This window comes from Trachinotus anak, unplaced genomic scaffold, assembly GCF_046630095.1.
Source record: "Trachinotus anak isolate AG129_WGS33_773 ecotype Australia unplaced genomic scaffold, CSIRO_AGI_Tana_v1 ptg000001l, whole genome shotgun sequence".
Lineage (NCBI taxonomy): Eukaryota > Metazoa > Chordata > Actinopteri > Carangiformes > Carangidae > Trachinotus > Trachinotus anak.
The window spans coordinates 3,139,441-3,165,000 of NW_027273852.1; the positions used below are offsets into that span (position 1 = coordinate 3,139,441).

At 39.3% G+C, this 25,560-nt stretch overlaps 1 protein-coding gene across 11 annotated transcripts in view; it reads left to right on the forward strand.

The window, feature by feature from the left end:
• Positions 1-25,560, forward strand: part of lrp1bb (low density lipoprotein receptor-related protein 1Bb) — a 247,003-nt gene that overhangs the window by 131,316 nt on the left and 90,127 nt on the right. For all 11 annotated transcript variants that reach the window (XM_071493395.1, XM_071493738.1, XM_071493827.1 and 8 more), the window contains 11 exons: positions 1,087-1,212; positions 2,403-2,516; positions 5,219-5,299; positions 5,434-5,604; positions 6,857-7,039; positions 9,784-9,984; positions 12,002-12,247; positions 14,920-15,117; positions 16,190-16,394; positions 22,243-22,407; positions 22,727-22,971. In XM_071493395.1, coding sequence (XP_071349496.1) covers positions 1,087-1,212; positions 2,403-2,516; positions 5,219-5,299; positions 5,434-5,604; positions 6,857-7,039; positions 9,784-9,984; positions 12,002-12,247; positions 14,920-15,117; positions 16,190-16,394; positions 22,243-22,407; positions 22,727-22,971 — 1,935 coding nt within the window. The remainder of the gene's footprint in view (positions 1-1,086; positions 1,213-2,402; positions 2,517-5,218; positions 5,300-5,433; positions 5,605-6,856; positions 7,040-9,783; positions 9,985-12,001; positions 12,248-14,919; positions 15,118-16,189; positions 16,395-22,242; positions 22,408-22,726; positions 22,972-25,560) is intronic.

Here is a 25,560-nt window from a genome sequence, read left to right on the forward strand (position 1 = left end):
GGGGTGAAAAGTCTTCCTCCTCCACACTGCTGTCTCCCATTTTTCTCTTGCTAAAGAGGTTTTCCCCTACATGCTACCCCCCCCCCCCCCCCCCCCCCCCCCCCCCCCCCCCCTCCCCCCTCCAGACAGCAAAGTACAATAATGTTATTCTCTCCCAGAATTACCATAATTGAAATCAAATATCTGCTCTGCCTAGATTTCATACACATTGTTTTAGCGGGTATGGCTTTATGACAGGGCTTCTATGTTTTAAATAAGTAATTGCAAATTCTCCATGGCAATTTTGTTGACATACAAGTTTATTTTCTCACAACCTGTTATTCAATTAAAGTTCAGTTGATTGAAACAATGCCTGTGATAATAACAGAATTTATCTGACCAAAGCACTGGTCTCAGTGCAGCAATTTTGGAGCATCCAACACTGAGATATTTCTGAGCACTACCACCACTATCTTAGTTATTAGGAATTATGTCACCTCAAAAGTCAAAGGTAATTTATCATTTACACACAGCTGTGTCACAGTATCCCAGCATTTAGTATGATTTATGAATGGTGAGGCTTAATGAATCTGAATGGTCAATGTGTTATTAAAGTTAAATGACATGCTTGAAAAGAAAATAGGAAGCTTGGGTGCTGGTTCCAATGATGAATATTTTTTGAAAGTGGCTTTATATCAAACAAAAATTAATCTGCTAAAACCACATAGCATATATACTTAACACTATGCTGAACACTTACTCGAGATTCGCTGTTAATTAAATGACAAACCACCAAGGAGAAACATAAGCAAGATTCTCATCTAAAATATTTCCTTATGTTTCCTAATGTAGCTCGCTGCTGTCAGTGCAAAATTAGTTCAGCTAAGAATCTGTGAATAAGCTGTTTATGAACATAAAACTTCTTTTCCATACGACTCAGTTCAGATGGACTGGAGAACTGATGATGTTAAGAAAACAAACTGTTCTCACTGCCTTTGCTATGACTACAGAAACTGGATGCTTAGTTAACCTTAAGATTAAGGCTTTTTCTTTTTTCTGCAAGGTCATCAACTGACTTTTGTTTTTTGGTGTTTGAACTCTTGGCAGATAATCACAGCTGTCCCACTGATCAGTTCAAATGCAGCAACAATCGCTGCATTCCCAAAAGATGGCTTTGTGATGGAACAAATGACTGTGGTAACCATGAGGATGAGGCCAACACTACCTGTACAGGTATGTACTGTACCATTTTTATGTTTGTTTTAGATGAGGTGTAGCTTTGGCTGCGGTTTGATAATTTAACGATTATATCGCTTGAATATAGTTAATACAGATCACATCTGTCGGGGTCAAATTGATAAGCGGATGACTACTATAACAGGTTTTTTTGGTCTTGGTCTTTATTTTTCACACAGATCACCATCTAATTGACATTTGTATATTTATCACATGATTATAAGGTAATAAAACAGCTTTACTATTTACTGATTTCAAGATAAAACTATATAAACTGTGGTATGGCCCTCTTCTGCTCCAGATCGAGTCTGAATTGTCACAGTGAAAACATTACACCCCACTCATGTAACACACCTGCTGCTGCGGGAGAGAAGGGACAATAATAATGCGCTGTAAAAGTCTCCAAACAGGAGCAGAGCAGGAACAAGAAAGCAACATGCCCCACTGAGCCACAGCGGTGAAGATATTACATGGCACGCAAATGCTCACAGCAAGCACACACACACACACACACACACACACACGTACACACATACAATGAACCCTTATTGTGAGAGCAGGCCAGGCCAGTCATTACTGGTTGTTGCACACTGTGGCAGTCCCAAAACTTCATAGAAATAAGTACTTTATTCATCAAAGTCTTGAACAGAGGTGCGCTGTGTTGTCATAGCAGTCTTTACTGTTACAAGTTGTGACTCTTGAGTAGCTTTAGTACTGTGCAATCAATCTCATTGTGTGATAGCACTCTCCAGTATCAAAGAGCTGTAGCACCTACAAGGGGCATTTGTATGTCAGGAACACTTACATTATATCACATTGCAGTCTGTGTCCTCATTGGTGCCTCTTAGGAGCTTTTTATGCCTTGATCAATCAGCCTGCATTAGCCAGAGGATGATGAATGGTCCCTCATGGGCAGATTGACATGAATATCCCACATCAGCAAGACATCACTTGGGTGCTGTCTGTAGCCACGCAGCATGTAACTAACAGCCCATCAAACAACAGCACATTTCCAATGGCCTGTAGACCTTCCGTGCTCTGTGTGTTTGAGTGATAAGCAGTATGCACTGGGTGGACATTGACATCCTGGTGTAGCAGTGATTATTATGGTTGTTGTGTGCATCCTGCATTAACTTATGCACATGTTAAATTAAATGGTTTGTTTATGAGTATGTGTGTTTTTTCAGCCCAGCCCTGTCAGGCCGACCAATTCTCCTGCCAGAACAGACGATGTATACCTCAAGCCTGGACCTGTGACCGGGAGGATGACTGTGGGGACATGTCTGATGAAGCTTCATGCAGTGAGTCACACATGGCTATTTACCACATGTCACACCTATGTATGGATTTTCCTCCTTCTCCTATCTGTGTTGCTCTATTAGGTCAAGCTGGAAAGTGGACCAGCTCAGTGAATGAATCAATTACAAATAAGGGCATTCAGGGCAATCACTAATTGTTTACTCAGCACAGTTCATAATGTTATAACTGATTGGAGGAGGTTTGAAGCTACCATGAGTAAGATTTTTGCATACCTCAGCAGAGGCCAGAGGCATGATGTTTTCAAATTGTCTGTCCATCCCATTCTTGTAAATATGAAAGGATGAGATGAACTGATTAGAATTTAGTTGTCAAAGGTCAAGGTCATGGTGACCTCATGTTCTTGTGAATGAGGGGAATTTTGTTACATCAGGCACAAACATTTACTTGGACTGAAGGATGAACTGAATAGAATTTGGTGGTCAAAGGTCAAAGTTTAAGTTCAATCTGACCTCTCAAACACAAACATTAATTATAACACAAATTAATTCAAAGGTCTTTTAGGATAAAATAATGAAGTGATGACATTTTATATCAACTTCACTGTGACATCATAATGTCATGCAAAAACACTTTTGCCATTATTCAATCCTGTAACTCAGGAACAAAAGGGGGATTGTGACCATATGTCCTGCATCTTGACTGGTTGGTGGCAGAATACAATTTGGGGTGGTAACTCCAGTTCTACTGTCATATAATGCTGCTTCCAGCTAATCATTTTTATTACTTCTTGAATATTTTGCCTGTCTTTCACGCGCATTACTTTATAAATGAGAAAGTTTTAGCAGTTCAGTTTTTCATGCTGTGTTCTTTAGACCAAGAACTTGACATGCACTCACTGATGGCATCTTCTTAGAGGGTGGTGCTGAGTGAACTGTATACTTTTGTACACGAGTACACTGTTTTTAGTTGTTTCTCAATGGCATTATAATCTGTCAGCTTCAGTTAGTAAAAGTTGCAGGATGTGTTCTTGATTAATCCTGGTAAACATAAAAGAGCAAAATACATGGCACACCATGATGGCCTGAACTTTGGGAAGTTCTTTGAAGTTGAATTTAACATTTTCTTTATGGAGGGGAAAACAGTGTTTTTAGGCTGTAAAATATGTTTTCAGCAAGGAAAGTTGAACTGGATGAATTATAAGCATACATTTAAAAGAGGGGGCTAAAGGCTTAAAGATTCCCCTTTAATCACTATTTGTTGTAAATCAGCCTTTTAAAGTGATTGATGTTTGCCAAACGCTGCACTGTGCTCTATCGCCCCAGCTTCCCTTTGTGTGTCCTAAGCTGCTTCAATACACAGTCACAAACAGCCAGGGTGTAAGCGGTAATTAAAGTTGCTCATGCTCGGCTTCATTCAGTCAAAATCAAGCTGTGCAGCAAAACATATTCTCTCCCATATTGTTGTCGGAGCTTCCTCAGGCATTACTTCTCTATAGGCGCTCGACTGTGCAGCTTTGGCAGCTCACTTAGCTTCAGTGGCGCTACTGTGGGTTTTGGAACACCTGAAGCTCAGTGGTGGCCGCCTTAGAGATTGATGCTAATTTGGATTTTGTTTGTCAGTAGTTTAGTAGTTGTCACACAGTGTCTCATATTGGGCTCTCTGTTCACTTGAAGCAGTCATTATTTATGGATGCCGGTGTTTCATTTTTAGCCAAGCTCACTGTTTACTTGAAACCTTCATTATTTATGTATGTTTGTGCTTCATTTTTAATGAATGTTAAATTCCAACCAGTCATGCACTGTCAGTGAGACCTAACACATTTGATGGAAATATAGACGACACTTGTCTGATAAAGATACAGAATATCTCGGCGACAGCGCCTAAGGTATTCCAGGCGGCAGCAGTAGATGCCAACAAATCAATTCAAATGAAGACTTGCATTTCATACCGAAGTCAATAAAGCTTCAGGCATCCAGTAAGGACATTTGAAGAGTAATGTGCATACAGTATCTTAAAATCTGAAACAAGACTGGTATCTGATGGGAGTACAAATGTTCATCCTGACAATGTTTGTCCACAAAATGCAGTAGAATCTGTATTCCTCCACCTCGTGCAGCACTGCTGAAGAATATTGATGCTATAACATTGACCAATTTAGTGCATGGAGTCTTCTTTATTGCAGTGATGGATGTTGGATCAGATATTGGCTGACTACAGAGGTAGTAATTTGCTTTCACCAGCTTTCATTGTCAAGTAAAAATTTAAAAAAAGGTATATAGCTCGATATCACATATATGTTGTCTCAATTGACTGACCCAGCAAAAACTTAAAAAACCACAACACAGACACCTTTCCAGACTTTGGAAGGGGCCGCAACAGGAGCTGTTCAGATAAACAGTTTCAGAAATGAAAAGTGGCTGTCACTGCATGGTGACCAGGTCAGTTAGTTAATGACACTATTCACATTACCCACAAGACAAGCATCTACAGATACATGATTTCTTTTTCCTGCTTACGCCCAATACAGACCTAGCTCATAGTAGTTTCAGACTCTGTGTCATGTACATTGGGTTGAAGAACATGTAGACTCACCATGATGTAGCCATTGGATTGCAGCTGAAATTTGTTTTCTATTATATTTCACCTAAAACAACAAATGTCAATTGCAGAATTGCGTTGTGAATATTTCTTGAAGTTGGATTGGACTTGTGGTTGATGTGTACCTGTTTACCAACCTTTTCAGACTTCCCCACCTGTGAGCCCCTCACCCAATTCAGTTGTTCCAATGGACGGTGTATCAGTGTGAAGTGGCATTGTGATTCAGGCAAGTGCAAGAACAAAAATCAGAGTTTGCACATCATTAAATTTGTCTGTTGATTCCCTAAGATCACATTTGTCATGATATTTTTGTGTGTTTGTGTGGTCACACCTTTTATGAGTGTTTGTGCATATGTGTAGACGATGACTGTGGAGATGGCAGCGATGAAGTGGGCTGCATCCGTTCGTGCTCCAACACCCAGTTCCAGTGCACCAGTGGCCGTTGTATCCCAGACCACTGGGCCTGTGATGGTGACAACGACTGTGGAGACTTCAGTGATGAGAACACAACCTGCAGAGGTGGATCAGCATGTAAGAATGCCAGCAATACCTTTTTCAAATGTGGTGAAGTACTGAGTCAGATAAAAAGTAGGTAGACTAACATATCCCCTCCAGCATAAGATGACTCTTGTTAATATTCATGTTTTACATCAAGATATTAGTAGTATGAAGCCAGTGTATTTATGATGATCCCATTGTACATTAAGTCATCACAGGGATATGCTCCTGTTGAATTTCATGAAATACTGTATCTGCCTTGCAGCAGAGCTCTCTGCCAGCACCTTTATCAGGGTGGAGTTGCCTTATATTGGTTTTAGTGTGCTAATGAGTTTATTTGCAATTCTAATAAATGTTTAAATTTAGGTGCTGTAATTACAAGTTTAACAATTAATCAGCTTGAGTCCGCTAACTTTGCTTTCACACTCACATGTGACTAATCTTATCTAGTCTCTGTCTGGGGGAATTTTACCATCAGGAGTTGAATCATTTAATCTAATTACCACAGAAACCTCATGCAAGCTCCTAGAAAACTCACAGCTCACTTGCTTGTCACTAGAATGTGTAGACTATTCATCAAACTGTTTCCTGATGGGAGCTGCAGGCTTCTCCACTCCCCCGTGTCTGCTTCTGCTTTCACCCCAGGGGACTGAATCTGTCTTAGCTTTGCTCAGGCAGTTGAGGAAATGCTTTTTGGGTTTGACTTTTACATATTAAGCGAATGGTTAATCAGATTCCAAGCATCATATATCATGGATGCACGTCACTGAAATTAATTCATATAACTGTTTATTATGCAATTATGTTATAATGTTCTGTTGATGTTGTTTGGTTTAGAAATTCTTCTATAAATATACAATTTTGTTCCTACTGCATTATTAATCACAGGAAACGTGCTGTGTTTCTTGTAGCTATTTAGCTTTCGTTATCATCACAGTATATGTCCAGTGACCAACACTGGCAATGCCACACATAAAACATAATCGTGTAGTGGTACCAGTTCATCTTATTTGTAATGAACCCCTACTGGAGAAAGATATAGTGAACATTAAAAGAGACAGAAACATCTTAGAGACATAAAACTTAAATGCTAGAAGCGAAATAACATCTCTCTTCGGAACTCATTGACCTGTTATAGCTGCCAAGTGCCCTGCATGCCAAGATAAATATTTGTAAACAGTAAAAGATGACTTGTACAATAATAGTTCAATAGTGTTGTGCCTTTGCCCATGATGGTGTGCTGTAGATACATGAAGTAGTTGTTGTGAAATGAATTCTGTTTCAGTGCTGCCACCTGTGATTGAGTGCAGTGGGGAGGAATTCCACTGTGTCACAGATGGAACCTGCATCCCTGAACGCTGGAGGTGTGACGGAGACAAGGACTGTGAGGATGGAAGCGACGAGAAAGACTGTGAGGGCACCAAAAGGATGTGTGACCCCAAGGCCAAGTTTACCTGCAAAGATACAGGTAGTGAAGGCAACACACTGCAAAACAACACAGTGGGCCTTAGAAGTGAAATATGTATTGACAACAGATGGTAAAGGTGATGCTTCTATTTTACTGTAAACAGCTAGTGAATGAATAATTGACACCTGTAGATGTTAGTACGGCTTTGAAACATCTTGAAGTTTTAGATACAATCTGGCATACTTCAACACTGACACATTATTGATTGTCACTCATCTGTCAGCTGACACTGATAGTTATGGTTAGTGTGTGGGCCTGAAAACAAAATCCTGCTTGCATTTGAGTTCAGCAGGTAAAGCCTGCATCATTCACCTGAAGCAGTTGTTGTACAGCCTGAACTAATGGATGCATAAAGGACAGTACACAGCAAAAGAGAGAGAGAGAGAGAGAGAGAGAGAGAGCCCTATCGCTGACCTGATTATTGACTACTGTTTGACATTATACAGAACTTACATAAAGAAACAAAGAAGTGGTTCATCATTTTGCTTCTCTGTGTGGGTTACATAATAGAAAACAAGCAATGATCCAACACCATCACAAATTTCCCTTTCAATTAAGCATGATGGGCTGGATATTTAACAAGGCCTAAAGCTCCTTATGAATCTTTTTTTTTTAACCTTCACAGCGAAAAAATAAATAAATAAAAGATCATCATAACTCCACTCTTTTTTTGGTTAATCATTTCATGAACATGTTTATATCCATCAGTTATAAATCAAGCTGCAAAATGTCTCTTACCTTTCATAAAAGCTTCATTTTCTGATGACAGGCTTAAGAAATTTGCACTTTGGGGCAGCACAGTGAGGTTTGCCTTTTTTCGAACAGTTAAGAAAACCCATTTAAATGGTCTGTTTAAACAGCTCATGTAGCCCAAACCCAACAACTGAAAAGAGAAGGTCAGAGAGAGATTCTTTGCTTTCTTTTTTTAGCTCTATGGCTTTCCGCTCATCCCTTGACAGTATTATCAAGAATGGAGGCAATGCTGCATGGAGAAGGGTTGGTTAGACCACACAATTATTATTCACTCTAATTCTGCAGTGTCACACCCCTGTGCACTGGTTCAGTTTGCTCTGTTCTCCCCAGAAGAACAGAGTGGCCTCTCTAGCAATACTCAAAACGGCTGTATGAAAAGGGCCATTTTAACTGTTCTGTCCGATAAAGGGAAATATTCTGCTTCTGTATTTCTGCATTTATCAGAAGATAAGATAGAAATGCACCTTTCAGTCTCTTCTTAAATGTATTGGACTGACACTGTTAGCTTAAAAGGGTTTAAACTTACTAGATTTAACGTGATTCTTTTGAATTTACATTTGTCATAAAGAAAAAAAATATATTCATTTATTTATTATATTAAATATCTTTATCAATAGTGAAATCTTAATAGTGAGCAAAGTTTTAAAAAAAGAGAGAATAAAAAACACAACCCTATGAATGTTCTTATGTTATTTAGAAATAAATCTTCCGCCACGCATAGAGGAGGGACAACATAAATAAGAAAGGTACCAGCTCTGTAGGCAGTCCATCTGTGGATATGCTGCAGTTTTGTTGAATTAAAGATGAAAATTTTAAATGTTTCAGCTTTTCTATGTTTGGAAAGAACATAAAAAATGTATTTCCTACTCAAAATAATAAGCAACAGTTATGTTTGATAAGCTCACTCTGAAGTACTTCTTCCTTTTTTTGCCTCCTCCTCCTCCCTGGTTAGAATCATGATTGTTCTTTCTTCATCTACATCCTCGGCCCTTTCTCTGTTTTCTACAGATAGACACTTTCATAAAACTGGTCAGGTTCAAGTTGTGTGATTTACTTTTTTTGCTGTCTCATTTAAGGTGGAATTGCCAGAATCAAGGCTGGTTAATTCAATTATACAAATGATTAACCTCCTTGTCCATCTGCATTACCACAAACACACATTTTGATTACACTTATATTGGAAGATTTTTGTGCCCCAAGTGTTTTATATTTTACACATGGAATAGTTGGTACACTTAAACATCACATAACCTTTCAATTTTATTTGTGCAGCTACACTGGTATATCATTAAGCCTTTAGAGGGGTTCAATCAAAAATGTTGTGGGACTGTATTTTTGTAGGAGCAACTGGACAGCTTAAAAGTGATATTAAATCGAAAATACACACAGACATACCTGAACACACACAAGATCCACACACTGTTGGCAGTTGCTTTAGCTTCCCACATCGGTTTGTACTGCTCCGGCACCAAGCACAAACCAGTGGGATCTCAAAACCCTATGATGTGGCTTTGATGGAAAAACTGTAAATTGGAATATGCTGCGATCCAAGTTCACCTGGGAGAGTGCAAAAATGATGATACATCCCGATATCTGTGTTGTTTTCTTCCTCGCCTCCCCCAGTGGTTCCACCTCTTTCTACCTTGCACAGTGAGGGAATTACAAATTACACTGTAGTGCAAGTATCAGCATAAGGACTATTGATCTTCGGTGGATTTCTTTATTTTTTTCATGAAGTTGAACATGAAGCACAGAACTGAGACAGAGTTTTCTGTTGATTGAGGCTATGTAATGGTTAATCACAGGGCATGATTAAGAAACCGATTAATAAATCATTTGTTTAATCTAAAGTGAGAAAGTGCAAGCTCTGAATTTACTAGTTTCACATAATTACAGCAAGAAATGTATTTATGAACCACATATTAATTGTTAATTCTCCAATTTTTAAGTGCTTAAAAAAATTTAATGTCTGCACATCTCATATTCTACAGGCAAGTGTATCACCAAGAGCTGGGTGTGTGATGGGGACATTGACTGCGAGGACCGCTCCGATGAGGAGTCCTGTGAAACTGCTGTCTGCAAGCCACCCAAGTACCCTTGTGCAAACAACACTTCTGTCTGTCTGACACCTGATAAAATCTGCAACGGCAAAGTGGACTGTCCAGACCGCTCCGATGAAGGACCCACCTGTGGTAATGTCTGTGCATGTCATATCTTTTTGTCTTATGAAGTGATACCCCTCTCAAATACACTGCAATACAGCACAAAAGAATATCTAAAAATTGACATTAATATACTGCTGTAGGAGCCATCACTCCTCTGAGAAGGCTTTCCACAAGATTTTTGAGGCTGGGCACGGAAAGAGCTCTGTCGGTGTTCCAATTCATTCCAAACATGTGCGATGGGATTGAGGTCAGGGCTCTGTGCAGGCCACTCAACTCTTTCCCCACTAAGCTTGACAAAAACATTCCATCCAACCATCGACTCTGAACTGCTAATCTGGGCATGGGTCACAGTGGCAGCAGGCTAAGCAAGACAGCCCATACAATACAGTCTTCAGTTTAGTGCATTGTTATATTGAAATAATAAAAAACCATTCACAAACTGTTCTCACAGCCCTGGAGGCTATGTTTCAGTGTATGGCCACAATTTTTACTAAATACACTTCTTCCTGAGCTCCAAGGAGGGTGATAGACTAGAAGTAGGATTTTGCAAAGTTTGAGAAGTTTATGTTGTTTTTTTGATACTTGAAGCTGTAAAAACTTGTCAACATTGAAATCTATTGTTATCAAAATTCAAGCTGACCATAGCTGCTGTTCTTCATAAGGAACTTTTTATAGCCACGTTTCAAGCCTACAGGGGGTGAGTGTTTGATACTCAAAAGATATATTTTGAGTGAAAATCACTTTTAAGTGAAAAGACCAAGAAAACCTGTCAAAAATAATGACTTCCATGGACTCTTAGGCATTTCGGATGTTGCAGTGCTCCAACTGTGTTTGAGTTCTTTTGATTGCCGTTTCTTGCCAGGATACAGTCGGTGGCATTGTTTTAAGGGAAGAGAAAACAGTGACAAATAAATAAACCACATTTACATTGCAAATGAAAACTGCAGAAAATTATTTTGTGCAACTCTTTAATTAGATATAGCACTCAGTTACACATAATTTACATTAGATCAGCTTAGAGTTGCAAAAAAAAAATGAAGTGGCAATCCAGCAGGACTGTCACATATTCTAATTTTCACTGTATTACCTGCTTAGGCACCTCACACCATTTTTGCTAGCTCTCACTTTTTTCATCTAATGTTATATCACAGGATGTTGAGAAATATCTCCCAGTGAAGTTATGCTCTGATCCTCTCCTCCACATTCAGCAGCTTAGAGCCTGATGAGCAGCCAGAGTGTGCTGTCTCAGAGACCAAAGGGACAGAACATGAAGAAATACTCTGCCTTGCCGATAATTGCAAATGTGGAAATGTTTGTCCATCAGCCTTTAGAGGGAAGAAAAAGATCTCATGTGACCAGCCCCAGCCATCTAATCTGTTAAAGTGAGCAGTGTAAACATGGAGGTTCATTCACAACAAGACCCTCGAGTGTCTTTCATTGTAGCTGAAAAGAGGGCTTGTTCCTCCTCTTAGACAATTAGGATGTGTTCAGAAGGACCTTGAGGATCTGATTGATTTGCACCAGCTCAGCAGGTTCTGCACTCGCCATTGACAACTATGACCACATAGTCCATTCCCCCCCTGCTGAGAGAGTGTCCTTGCCCACAAAACACAAGTCTTAATCACGGTGGGAAAAGGCCAGACCAGTTTCATTTTGCCAATATTTTCTTTCTAGCTTGACCTGGCAGCTTCAAACAAGAATCATGGCATGGCAGAAAAACAACTTTGTAACAAGATTTCTGTCTTTATATCACTTCTGAAAGGAACAGTGCATTATGATCTTTTTCCAGTCTTGTTTTTGAAGCAGTGACAGATTTAAAAGCCTGTCAACCCCCAGGTGAATCCACGCAACCTGCTGTATTGAGGCCTGCTCATTATTATGCTCAAATATTAAAGCATTTCATGCAGATGTTGGAAATTAGGGGGTCTGTAAATTGGCTAGATACTACTGTCTTACAGAGCCACCACACATATTTTTCCAATGCTCATTCTCTCCTCCAGTATCTGAAAAGGTTCTGAGAGCATCTGTCCTCTCTTCACCCCAGATATGTGTCTTGTAGCCAGAGGAGGCTGCAGTCACCAGTGCACTGTGGCACCGGGGAAAGGAGTTGTATGTTCTTGTCCCCCTGGGCTTCACCTGGACTCCAGCAACAAGACTTGTGAGGTGGTAGACTACTGCAGCCGTCACCTGAAGTGCAGCCAGGTGTGTGAGCAGTACAAGACCACAGTGAAGTGCTCCTGTTATCCAGGATGGATGCTCGACCCAGACGGAGACAGCTGTCACAGTGCAGGTAACACAGCTTGCTCTTTAATGTTTGTTTTATTGATGCTGTTGGTTGTCCCGATGCTGTACGGCTGTGGCCTTGTCTGCTGTAACATTAAATTTAATCCTACGGCAAACTAGTACCTTTGCTCCTGAGTTGGAGTCATTGGTCTTACACTGTATTCTTGCTGTGTTGGTGCCTGTAATGAAACATATGATTTTTAAATGTTACTTCATACAAATTTTCTAGGACCAAATATTCACGCCGTAGAGACTGAAAAAAAAAACAACAGACTACAGAATTAGAGGGTTCTTGTGTTATGGCCTCTGAGTGCTGAAAGAGTGCAGGGGTGGTCTGAGGAATAGTAATAGATGGTGATTGTGAGTACTGTCAGGTCAAATCCAATCAGTTTCAAATCTGAAGAGACATCTGTGCTATGAGTCTTGTCTGTTTCTATCTATACTGATGCTGATTGAAAGAAACATGTTCCCCCATCTTAAACCCCCAGAGATTTGTCACTCCACTTAGCTGTACAGAAGTTCACCTCAGGCCTAATCTCATACAACTACAGATGTTCTACCAGTGTAGTATCACATTATGAATTCAAACTTTCCGCTATTCTGATTGCTGTCATTGAATAATCTGTTTGATGGAACCACTTGAATATAATACAATATAACACACATATGCTCTTGGCTTGTCACATTCAGATTTATGGACCTCGTTTTGATTACTCGCCTCTCTATTTCACCTCAAGATTGATGGCAGTTGCAGCTCTAATCTTGCATTAACACAGGAAGAGAATAGACAATTTTCTCTGCAAGCCGATCAGAATTCTACAGCTTCAGCATAAATCAAATTTTACATACAAACACAAACAATCCAGTTCCATATTGAGAGAGGTGTTATTGGATTCTTTGCAAGGTCCTGAGCACAAATCTACTCCTCTTTTTCGTTTGCTTATCTCTCCAATAAAATATTTGTTCGAAGGTACAAAATCTTCTCTCTGGTTGCTTTGCAGCAAGTTTATGACACTGAAATGTGTCATTGAGGCAAGGACACAATTTTAATTGCATTTGTGTACAAACAGTTCTGTTCCCTAAAGTATTTTTTAGTCTGGAGTGCTGTGAAGATGAGCCTTGCAAAAAGGCCCATATTTGAAAGACTATATGTACAGGGTGGGTTCTGTGTGTTGTTGAATTAGTTTAAGTGTGTCCAAGTCTCATTGTGTGATGGATTCAAGTTTTAGTTTCCTCAGAAGCTGAGCTGTTCTGGAGCTAGAAATAATCTTACTGATTGAGCGAAGCCTCAGTGGGCAAGGCCAGACAAGTTGATTATGCGAGCACTATTGCCAGCTTTTGGACTTGTCGCTAGATTTAGCAACTTCTTAGAGACCCTGCAAAATGTATTTCTCAAAAGAGACTACTTTCAAATGTATCTACTTTTTCAGAAAATGGAAAAAGGGAAATGTGTTGATTCCCAAAGTATTTGATAATAAATTGGTTTGGCTGCAACTTATGCATATAAATTTGGACCACATGGTGTTGAAGACATGTCCTCTTCACACTGGATTGACAGAGTGGGAGCAAGCTGAGTGAAATACATGTATGGAACAAAATTAAGGTCAATTGTTTCAATTCCCCTGCAGATTTCTTTTTATATAAGCAAACAACTGTAATAAATGTCCAATGTGTTTTGATGGAATGCAATCAAAATAACTTGATAAAATCAACATTTTTGACACAGTATAATTCAAGATAATTTCTGCTTTGATGATAGGGACATCATTTATTTTGCTATTCTGCCAGCTAATATTACAACAGTTATAGTGTTTCTCATAAATAAAATATAAATAAATAAGCCTTTCACATCAGAAATTTTGACATGAAAAAAAAAAGCACAGGTGTTGACAGAAGCATTACTAACATGTCCCATTACGCCATGACGATATGACAGTTAACTAGCATGCACAATATCAATACCCTGAAACTGAAGCAGCTAAATGGAATTCAGCCATTATTAATTTCATTATTTATACATGTGCTTTTTCTACTGTGACATGTCAACATGTCCGTTGTGAAATGTTGTTTATTGGCTTTTTAGCAAATGTAAAATGTGTCCACTTTGTCCAAAAAAAAAAAAAGCAGCAACTCTCTCTGCATGTAAACCAGTCTTGGTTAAGTTGTGCTTTTGTTGCTTTTATGCAAATTTTATGTCATCATCTGTTGAGTTGTTTTTAGCAACTTTTAGCTTCAGATTTACTTAGAAGCTAGCTGGTAAGTGTTATCTGTAATGTGAAGTACAATTGCTAGGTTAACAAGCCAATTAAGATCCCTTATATGGCTGATTGCATTTTACAAGCTGGTTGGATGAGGTTTTCTTTCTCCTTTGCCTGTTTTTATTCAGCCTGAAATTAATTTATTTACAGAGCATAGTGTAAGCCACAAATGATGACCAACATAATAAGCACTGATTTTTAAAACATATGTAGGTAGTTATTAAAAATGAGTGAACATAACATATATTTTATAACAAAGCAGAACATATGATGTGTTAGTGTTTGGGTAGACACTTGTAAGTAGATTTATTTGTCTGTTCATGTGTTTATTGGTGTATGTGTACATGTTTGCGAATATGCCCAAGGTGGCACTCTATTAACAAAAATGTGGTGCTTGTTTCCTATGTCTCCCTGTGACCAGATCCCTTTGAGGCTTTCATCATTTTCTCAATCCGGCACGAGATAAGACGGATAGACCTTCACAAGCGGGACTACAGCCTGTTGGTGCCTGGGCTGAGGAACACCATTGCGCTAGACTTCCACTTTAATCAAAGCCTGCTTTACTGGACAGACGTGGTGGAGGATAAGATCTACAGGGGAAGGCTCTCTGAGTCTGGCGGTATGCACACACATGAGTACACACAGCCATGTACACAAACATTGGTCATATATCTAAAGAGTGCTGTGATGTATTGGCTAAAGACGGTCATGTTTTGCAGGTGATAACGCTCTTTTATTCTACTGTCTTTACACGTAGTCAGCTCTGATACAGTCAGTTGATATTGTCTTTCCTTTAAAATTTATGAGGTTCACCATAGTTAAAAATACTGCAGGTCCAGAAGTCTTCCGCCGTTACAGTACAATGTCTCTTCCTCATTGTATGATGAATCAGGACTTCTCCTTCATTCTGTGTTTTTGTGAGTGACATTCACTGACTTTTCGTGCCTTTCCTTCCCCTAATGGAACCATGCAAAACACCTCATGGTTGTGCCTATTCCACCCTTTTGTGAAACAAACATAGAAATAATTGTATGGATTATAAATATTGTGGAAAAGTTCTTTCTCAATGGAACCCAGGAGAAAAAAAATCTTATTTATATAAAAGAGCTTTCCTCTAGAGTTTGACAGTTTGCTCTTCTGCTTTGAGAATGCTCACCGGAGCACTGTAAAGAGACACCAACCACTGCTGCCACTTGAATACAATGTCTGTTACAGTCCTTTTCCATTGCATTGTACCAGCTCAACTTCACTTCACTCTACTCGCCTTTTTTGGTTTTCCATCGGGCAAAAGTTGTGGATAATACCTAATGCCCAGTCCTTTTTTTGGTATCACCTCCACCAAGGAAGCAGAGGCGATACCAAAACACTGCAGACTACTGACTGGTCAGAGAGAATCGTAACTACTGTATCATCGTTGTGTGAGATGGAACGCTCTGAACAACCCGGCCATTTTTAAAACAACCAAGCGACTGTACACTGCTGCTCTATACATTTAACATGACAACACAGATGAAAGCTTTGTGCATTGTCGCTTTAGTAACAATGCCACATTGAGGGGGTACAATGTGCAGTGGAAAAAGAAGTACCTGGTCACAAAAGCGAGTAGGGTTGAGTCGCCACCATGCAGTGAAAAAACACTTTTAGCTCTACATTGTCATGATTTTGTGACGTTTGGGTTGTTGTTGTTTCAGGAGTGACGGGGATTGAGGTGGTTGTGCAGCACGGCCTTGCCACCCCAGAGGGCCTGGCTGTGGACTGGATTACAGGGAAACTGTACTGGATTGACAGCAATCTGGACCAGATAGAGGTGGCCAAGCTTAATGGAGATATGCGTACCACACTGATTGCTGGAGGCATGGAGCATCCACGGGCCATTGCTCTCGACCCAGGGCAGGGGTATGTTATGCACTAACTCCCACATACAGAGCCTGCTGGTGGCCCTGCTATCCATCAGGCTCTGAGATTATTGGAATAAAGTAAAAATTACAGCCGCCTTGTATTCCTCACTTCTACATCAGCCTTGATGTATGAAGATCTCTACTGCGTTAAGGTCCATTAAGGCACCAGATATAGAATACATCAATAACCGTGCTGTGCTCTCCATTCCAGTAATGACAACTGATGTAGGTAATACCCCCAGCTCTTCCCTCCGCTGTATAAGCTTTACTATCTTTTCACCCTTGTTCCCCAGGAATGTTTTCCCTTAAAGCATTTCTAGCAAGACCTTCAAATAAAAAGCCCAAAATATGCTTTGTTCTTGTTTGTTCATCATTCCTCTCAGGGCCCAATTTTCAAAATCATAGTTGTTTATCCTGCTGAGATGCATGGGGAGAGTATTTGTAGACTGATTTGTGTCTCTGAAATGACAGCCTTTACTTTGTCTTACACTCAGCAAGCAAATCATTAGAGGAGACATAGCACCTATTGCAGTTGTACTGATTGTACTTTCTTTTCCTTGTTATAACAAGTGTTTTGATAAATCTTTTAATTTGTTAAATTAGGTTGTTGGTGGGTCAGCACTGACATCACACTGGTTATAACAGGTCTGACTGATTATTTCCCACTGATGCTACACACCTGGAGGATTTTGTTTGTGACAAGTTATATCTTTGTGATCCACCCTTTTGAAATGAAAGTGAACTGCCTAAACAGAACATGAGGAAAATCCTCGCATCAAACTTGCAACACACAGGGCAAGGCTCTTAGGTAGTGAGCATGCCATACATTGTTTGTCTTGTTCTAATTCATATCATGAATTACACCCTTTTTTAGCAGTAATCTTGTTGTAATGACCTCCCGACTTGTTTTGTTATCTCATTATTATACGAAACATATTTCATTTTACAAGATAACCAAACACAATATGTTATTCTATAGAGAGAAGGAGAATTTATGCCTGTAGAGATAAGACATCTGTAGCCCTTGAGCATTAAAGAAATTGTGTGTATGTTTGCTTGTTTGGGAGGTGCTCACTAATCTGTATGCGCCTGTGCATGTTATTTACTATAGATGTTGTTTGTACTTTTTAATCTGTTAATAAGATTTACTGAAGGGTGCATTGTTTAGAGAGAGCCTCATGGAAAGCAAATTACAATGTACTGTAATTGTTAGGCATTTTGTTGCTGTATTTAATAGTTGTCACAGCCTTAAATATGTGCAAGATGTCATGGTTGGTGGTGTAGTGATGTGGTTTATTTCAGTATTACTCAGTGTTTTATCTGGTTCCCTGACCACAGATCAGTCTTTGGTTTAGTGTTTTAATCTAGGGTTAGGATTTTAGTATGATGATGGGCATGTCTAGGGTGATTGAAACAAAATAATTATTTTAAATAATAAAAAATTGTATGTCTCTTAGCTGACAACAGCTGTGGCTGGAGGCATTATGTTTTTGGGTTGTCGATCCATGCACACCACATTTTATGTGCATCTGACCATCGATCCCATTCCCATGAACATGAGATCTCAGGAACACCATCAGGGAATTTCTTCCAATTCGGCACAAACATTCACTTAGAGGTCAAGCATGAACTGTTTAGAAGGTGGTGGTAAAAGGTAAAAGGTAAAAAGTCACTGTGACCTCACAAAACAAGTATGTGAACTGTGAAGCCTATATGTGTATTTAACATTACGGGTTGGGGTCTGTGAGGGCGAGAATTGTGGGTGCAGGATGGATGTAGTTTGCAGAACTGGACCGGTGCAGGACTCTGGAAGCAATATAGGGTTTAATGTCTTGCACAACACTACCAGGACATGTAGAAAGCAGAAGCTGGGGATTGAGCCACCAATGCTGAGAGTAGTGTGACCTGCTGTAACCCCTGAACACTGATCCATTACCCACTAGTGCAAGACACAGGAAAAACAAATGTGCATCAGAGGCACTGGTGCTGAATTGTGAGGCAGACAGATTAAACAGACATGATGGACACATGATAGTATTTTAACAGTGCCTCGATAATAACATGTTGAATAAACCAACATGAAGGCAGCTCTGATTTGCAGTTTAAATTTTACTGATCTCTGTTATTAGAAGGTTTTCTGAGGCTTTGTAAAGAAAAGTAGGTGCTTGTTGCTCTGCTTGTTGCAGGTTTAAAAACCCTAAAATGCTGTGATTATTTTTACACAGTTTGTTATGTCTGTTTAAAGTTTTTATAAGTATAATTTATTCCCTGCACATGGCTAGGATTTGTGTCCATGCAGCCTTTTGTGCCCTTTTAGCTGATCAGTGAGAATTTATCAGAGTTGCTTGGATGAAAAAAATTAGTATTTTTTATTTTTTTAATGAACTCAACCTAATATTAATAGTTTTCGGAAGGTAGGTATTTAATCGTGAGAAGTCACAATATTTTAAGTCAAATGATCTTTTTTAGATAAAAGCTGAATTTATTTGCAGTTTGACTCTGGTATCTGGCAACCACATAGACCCAGGAGGATATATGTTTTCACTTTTTACTTGTTTAGGAACATAACTCAAAAACTTAACTACATAAAATTTTAATAAATGATGGTTAAGCGATGCACTTAGTTTATTTCCATCATTTTTTGTGGTCTCATATGCAACCATGTCCACATACTTTCTTGAGGCTTTCTTTGTGTATTAATGAAAATAAATGAATCTAAAAGACTACTGAATCATGAGTTATATCCTTTTTGTTTGCCTAGTCAATATTGCTTTAATACATCATGCAGGTATAATGTTGCCCGGCAGCAGCAGCAGCAGCAGCAGCTTTTAGGCAGAGGAGTGAATTCTGCAAGGAGAGATACTGAAAAGATTAAAAAAATTTAAGGACATTTCAGTGGGGTAGGTAAAAAGCACTCACCAAGCGCTGAAGACACCTAGGTCCACTTCCCATGAGGTATGCCTGTGTCTTGGCCATTCACCCCATCAAACACAACTGTCAGTGTTTGCTGGATCAAACATGTGGTGAAGCTGGTGAATGATAATTTCCTTGCCACTGTGCTGTGACTTTACTGGTTGGTTAAGGAACCCTGGTCGAGAAGGGTCCTTTATGCATCTGAAGCAGCAATTACATAAGTTTAGATATGGTGAAACTGCCCTGCACTCAACCTTGAAAAAAATATGTGGTGTGATAGATAAATAAATAAATATTTAGTGGAGTGTAGGTACTTTGTAGTCTTGGTTCTGTGGACTGTAGGCTTGTACTTTACTGTGTGCATGTTCTGTGTGTCATTGAACTCAGCCAAACACAACATGTACTTTGATGTTGTCTTTAGGAATGTTTGAAATAATTAAATTTTTTTTAAATAACACAGGCTTTTTCATACAGTTCTGTAACCACATTAACAGGGTTTTTCATTACAGCTGTGCATATTAGTTACACCTTGTCCTATGTAAGGGAAATTAAAAAAAATGTGTTCCTGTGGTTACCTAAGGAAATGTCAGACTACAGAAGAGTATGTAAACAACTCCAAGGTTCCACCTAATGTGTGTTGTAACTCTGATGTTCCTGCTTGTCCCTAATGAAGGTGGTTTGTTTCCCTGGTCTGCAAAAAAGGCTCAACTGCAGCCACAGGCCTTGAATCTGTATCACACACATGACATCCTCATACAAGGCAGATGGGTGGTAGGCCTCTTACTGCTCTGCTCCTTTCCTGATGTAGCCAGTTTATAGTAGCTTTTATTATGTGGATAAAATGCACAAAAAAAAACCCCAAAACAAAGCAACCTGGAGTTCACTCTTACAGGGTTTCTATCTCGGCACAACTCAACAGCTCATATGTGACTTCAGCTCTGACCCTCCAATCTCTTCCTACGCATTTAAAAAGTGTATTGCTTGCTGAAAAAATCACTCAGAGGTTAAATTTTGTTCCATTCAGGTACTTTCCACTTTGTTGATAGATTTGTATACACATTCATAAAATATACAAATGAAAACAATTGAAAGTGTGTTTATCAGAGATTGATGACAAAATAATGAGCTATTAACTTAAATGAGTAGCTGTTAACCTTCTATGACAAAGCACTGCAGTGCTGGAAATACAGTTGAGAGGTTTTATGCTATTTTTCATCCATTCATTCAGGCCTTTATTTATGTAGAGAAGGCCATCGAGAACAAGTTCTTTTTCAAGGACACCCTGAAAGAAAATATACAACTGCGACATACACATACTGTGGCCATACAGTGACAGAATAGATTAATTGACAGGTAAAATATGCAACATTTGGAATCACATTTGGATAGAGAAGCCAATTGTAATTTCTGAATTCACCCGGTTAGCAGAAAAGAAGGTACATGCTACTTGTGTTATTGTGGAACAGCTGATTCAGCGGGCGGTTAGGTCTGGTCGGAGTGAGAAGATGAGCCAAAACGATGACAAATCAATTAACAGGAGTAAGAATACAAATGCATTCATTCAAACAGTAAGAACAGTAATGATATTACAGCATTTCAGGATTAAATATTGTCTTGTCTGGAGGGAGGTATCTTCGAGTGGCTGTGAGTGAACATGTGCTAAGGTACACATGACAGTTCTGTCCTTGATTGTGTCTATCAAGCAGCGATATGGAAGTGGTTTGCTAATTTAATCCCATAATAGAAAATATTCCATTCTTCTGTATGTAGTTCCATATGCATTGGAAGAAGGTCAAAGAGGTTAAACAATGCTCAAGGCATGGCAGCAGCCCCCCTGCTGCCAACAGAGACTGAAATCTCGAATGTGTCTATCCTATCGAGAACATCAGATGTGTCTGTCTTGTATTCTGCTCAGAGATTTCCTACAACTGTTTAACTGCACCAGCACCTGTGTGGAAACATCTTGCATTTGTTATGTGATCGTCACACCTGAATATGGACGTGCAAATTATACAAAAAAGCTGAATCTTTTTTTTTTCTGCTGTTGCTCTGTTGCAAGTGTATCACATTAGGTGCTTACTTTGGATTAATGCTTCTAGGAACTGGCCAGGGGTTGTATACTGTGGGCAGTATATTTTAGATTAAAGCAAAACCCAGACATTCCTAAAAATCAATTTAACACTCTTAAAAAATGAGTAATCTGCTCATGCACTCTCTCCTATAGTACTCTTTCACATTTGGGAGGATGACTACATTTCATGGCTGTGCAGAGTAGGATTAATGGGTGCTTTTGGTGCCTAAAGACGCATTTCCATTCTGGGGCAATAATTCTAATCTAATTACTTGAATCCACTCAAAGGAGTGGGTCATTGATCAGGGAGGCCTTATCAAGTGGATACGGCTATTGATCTGGACAAGGATATTTCTTCCTAACACTGTTCCGTTGTCTTCAGTATGTGATTTAAGCTTGAACACCCATTTTCTCCTGCATTCTAGCTGACTTTGTAGACCCAGTCAGGACAGAAGTGATGTGTGATGGGTTGTGAGCAGGACTCAGGGTACCGTCGATGGTCACATCAATGACAGTGTTCATTTTCAGGCCTCATTGACTTGTGAAAAGTCATAATAAAACAGATGGCCTCCCATTTCGAGGCCTGTCACAGATGTTGAGGGTTGCACTGGATCACTGGTGGTGTTCTTGGACAGTCATCACCGTCACTGTCTCTGGTAATGCATACAGTCACAAGTGCATAAGATATGTAATTACTGCGGTTGCAGTAAAGAGTGCTGACAAACAAGTACAAATGGCTGAGGAATTGTCTTCATATAGCAATAAGGTCTAAACAGGATTTAGTTTATTGTTGCATTTTCTTGTAAAAGTAAACAGACTATGGTTGATACTAACTGTCGCCTTTTTGGGTTTCTGCTTCAAGGATCCTTTTTTGGACTGACTGGGATGCTACTTTCCCCCGAATTGAGGCTGCATCAATGAGCGGAGGAGGTCGACACATTGTGTTTAAGGATATGGAAATTGGCGCCTGGCCTAATGGACTGACTCTGGATCATCTGGAAAAGAGGATTGTCTGGACGGATGCACGGTATACCACTGTAGTGTTCATGTTGTATGCAGAAGCATTCACACCTTTTATAAGCAAAGGATTTACTACTCCCTGAGTAAAAATTTAGCTTGAATCTCCAATCTACCAGTGGGCATTTAATAATGGAGGATATGTAATATTTAGAGATCTTAGTACAATGGCCATTGGCCATTTAAGTGGGTCTTGAACAATTTAACAGTTTCATCAGTGGAGTGGTGGGTTACACTTTGATCTGCCTACTTCTACTGTTCCCTTTCAATGCAGTTGAAGAGCAGTTTAAACTTTGATGTGGCCCTTTGTGTTGATCTCTTTTGAACAGCTCCGATGCCATTTTCTCTGCACTCTATGATGGTAGTGGTGTTATTGAGATCCTCAGAGGCCATGAATACCTGTCCCATCCCTTTGCCGTGTCTCTCTATGGAGGCAACGTGTACTGGACGGACTGGAGGACGAACACTTTAGCAAGAGCAAATAAGTGGACCGGGCAAAATGTCACAGTCATCCAGAAGACAAGTGCTCAGCCTTTTGACTTGCAGATCTTCCACCCCAGCAGGCAGCCACAAGGTGAGAACAGTTTTCCTTGCTCCACTGCTCAAAGCATGACGCTCACAGAAAAGAGAATTCACTGCATTAGCTGGAATGAGGTCTGTGTATAATTTGTCAGTTTTGCTTAAGTAATGTTATGTAATTTAGCATGACATCTAGTTGTAACTATACATTGTTTAAAAGCACAAAGCCTTGTATAAATCATAAGATCTTGAGATTTCATAACAGGATCCAAAACAAACTGTTTTGCATACAAAACAGAAATGTGACATAAAAGCCTCATTATCATGTTTGAGCCACTGTAAATTTGGTTGAGCTCCACTTAGACAGTAAACGCTAAATAATCATCATTCAACACAAAGCAGAACAAGAGCTGGAATTAAAAAAGGTTCAACAAAAACAGTAATCTTTTTTGTAATTTTTTCTTCTCGATATTTCGTTTTTAGTGGGTGCCCGTTAAGAGCTTTAAGGTTCAAACTCATCACATCCTATCATCATACTCTGTAGGTAAACAAAAAGAATCCAGATAGAATTTCACTATAATCCTCCAGTACCACTGGATATTGACTGAGGATACATTATCTTTTAAAACAGAATTAATTCTCATGTAGTGACAGGAGAAAAAAAGTAGCACAGTGTAATTAATTTCAGCCTCTGCCTCTGCCTTCATTTGGCCTGTCAATCAGCAAGCATGTGTCTAAATGAAAAAGGTACTCATGCAGAGAATTAGCTAGCTTGAGTTAATGGTACCTCTGAATGTGTTTTTCTCACCATCCAAATTATTGTAATTGGTTCATACTACTATATTAAAACTTAATCTTTTTTTTTTTTTTTTTTTCACGGAATGTGAATAAAGAGAGACACAGAATGAGAAACACATCCACCGATGAATAATTGTGGCATATCCAATAATCGAATCAGTTAGGAATATGAATAGTGTGTTGTGATGACAGGAAATACATAAAATAGTTCTGAAACTTTGTTAATATTCCCAGCAATTTCTTTTCAGTGAGCGCTAAATCTGTAAGTGTCACAGTTGAATGGGTAATCAATTTTGTGAGCGGCCAAGTAATCCAAGATTCTGACCACAAAAATTACACTTCTGATGTGCTGTCTGACAGAGGGCCTACACATGTAAGCCAATCGTTATTTGATATGCAGATCTACTTGCAAGATTAAGTGCCAAGTTTAAAATTAATGCCATGAAATATGTTTTCAATTCACTTTATCATTCTTTTTTTTCTGTAAATAGGTTCTTTGAAATAGATTTTTGCCTGATTTGTAAAGCAGATGCTAAAATAAAACACTGGATTATGGATCATTTTGGTCATGTGTGCCAAGACCAACTGACTGATGGATCAGACTTCCACCACTGCCTCTTTCTGCATTGCCAAGTTTGAAATGTATCCCCCTCAGCTTTCTTTGTATGTGAGCCACCATCCTTAAATGGGCATGATTACGGTGGTAATCGGGTTTACATCTATTTAACGATTCCACTGCTTCTCCAGTGTGTCACAAGTTAATTTACTTGTTTCCTTCCTGTATCTGCATTCTCATGACTGTTCACTATAGATAAGTGTGAGCAAAATAGGACTGCTTTTCCAAAGATGACAGTAAGCGTGTCTAATCCGATTTAAAAGAGCTCAACTGCAGGGTGGGGTGGGTTGGTGGTGGGGGGGGGCTAGCATTTACATCAGGCTTTTATTCTATCCTTGAAGCTGTGATGCTCCACTAGACCCCAAACATCTGGACTGGAGAAACTGGAAGGGGAAGATGCGATGAAGATGGGTGAACTGAACAGTGATGATATGTTGCTTGTCTCAGGAGCAGACAGCAGGTGAAGCTCTACGCGTATCAGCACTGTGCAGTCTTCAGTTTAAGTACCAGCACTAGTACATTGCCTTAATTTTCCTCCATAGATTTGTCCTTTTCCCTCAAGTGAACGAGGAAAGAAAAGCAGTGGGGCTGAAGATGATTCACTTCGATCTTTTTACTGTCATAACTGTTATGATCAGTGTGTGGCAAGCTTTACATAATCAATATAATATTTATCATTTAAAACATAAAGTTATTTGCAGGCAGACAAACCACATTGTAACTATATTATCATGACAAATGTAACAGTACAAAAAATATAGTTCTCTCAGTGGAAGGAATCACATAATAAATAGTATCATCACTACACCGGGTCTACTCTGAATATGACTTTTGGATTAAAAATAAGTATTTCTCCTTATTTTTAGAGAGTATCACTATTTTCCACTATTTCTTACAAAGAAACATGACAGTTTAGAGCAAACAAACGCCTTGGCTCCATTGTTGCTGGCTGTCATCTCTTAAGAGCATGATTCAGGTGAATGCAGCGCTGTTGTGATGTCTCCCTATTAGCATACTGAGTCAGCTGGGTGCAGTTTCCAGCTCACAGAGACGGAGTAACATTTTTTTCTTAAATAAGCCACGTTTGCGATGCAATGTGGCTCTCCAGTATGTTACTGAATGAGCCCAGGAAATGAACTTTGAATGAGCTTGTTTGACATGATTTATCCGGAGGAGATGGAGAAATGGATGTGTTTGATGCATGAAATGTGATTGCAGCATAATGGAAAA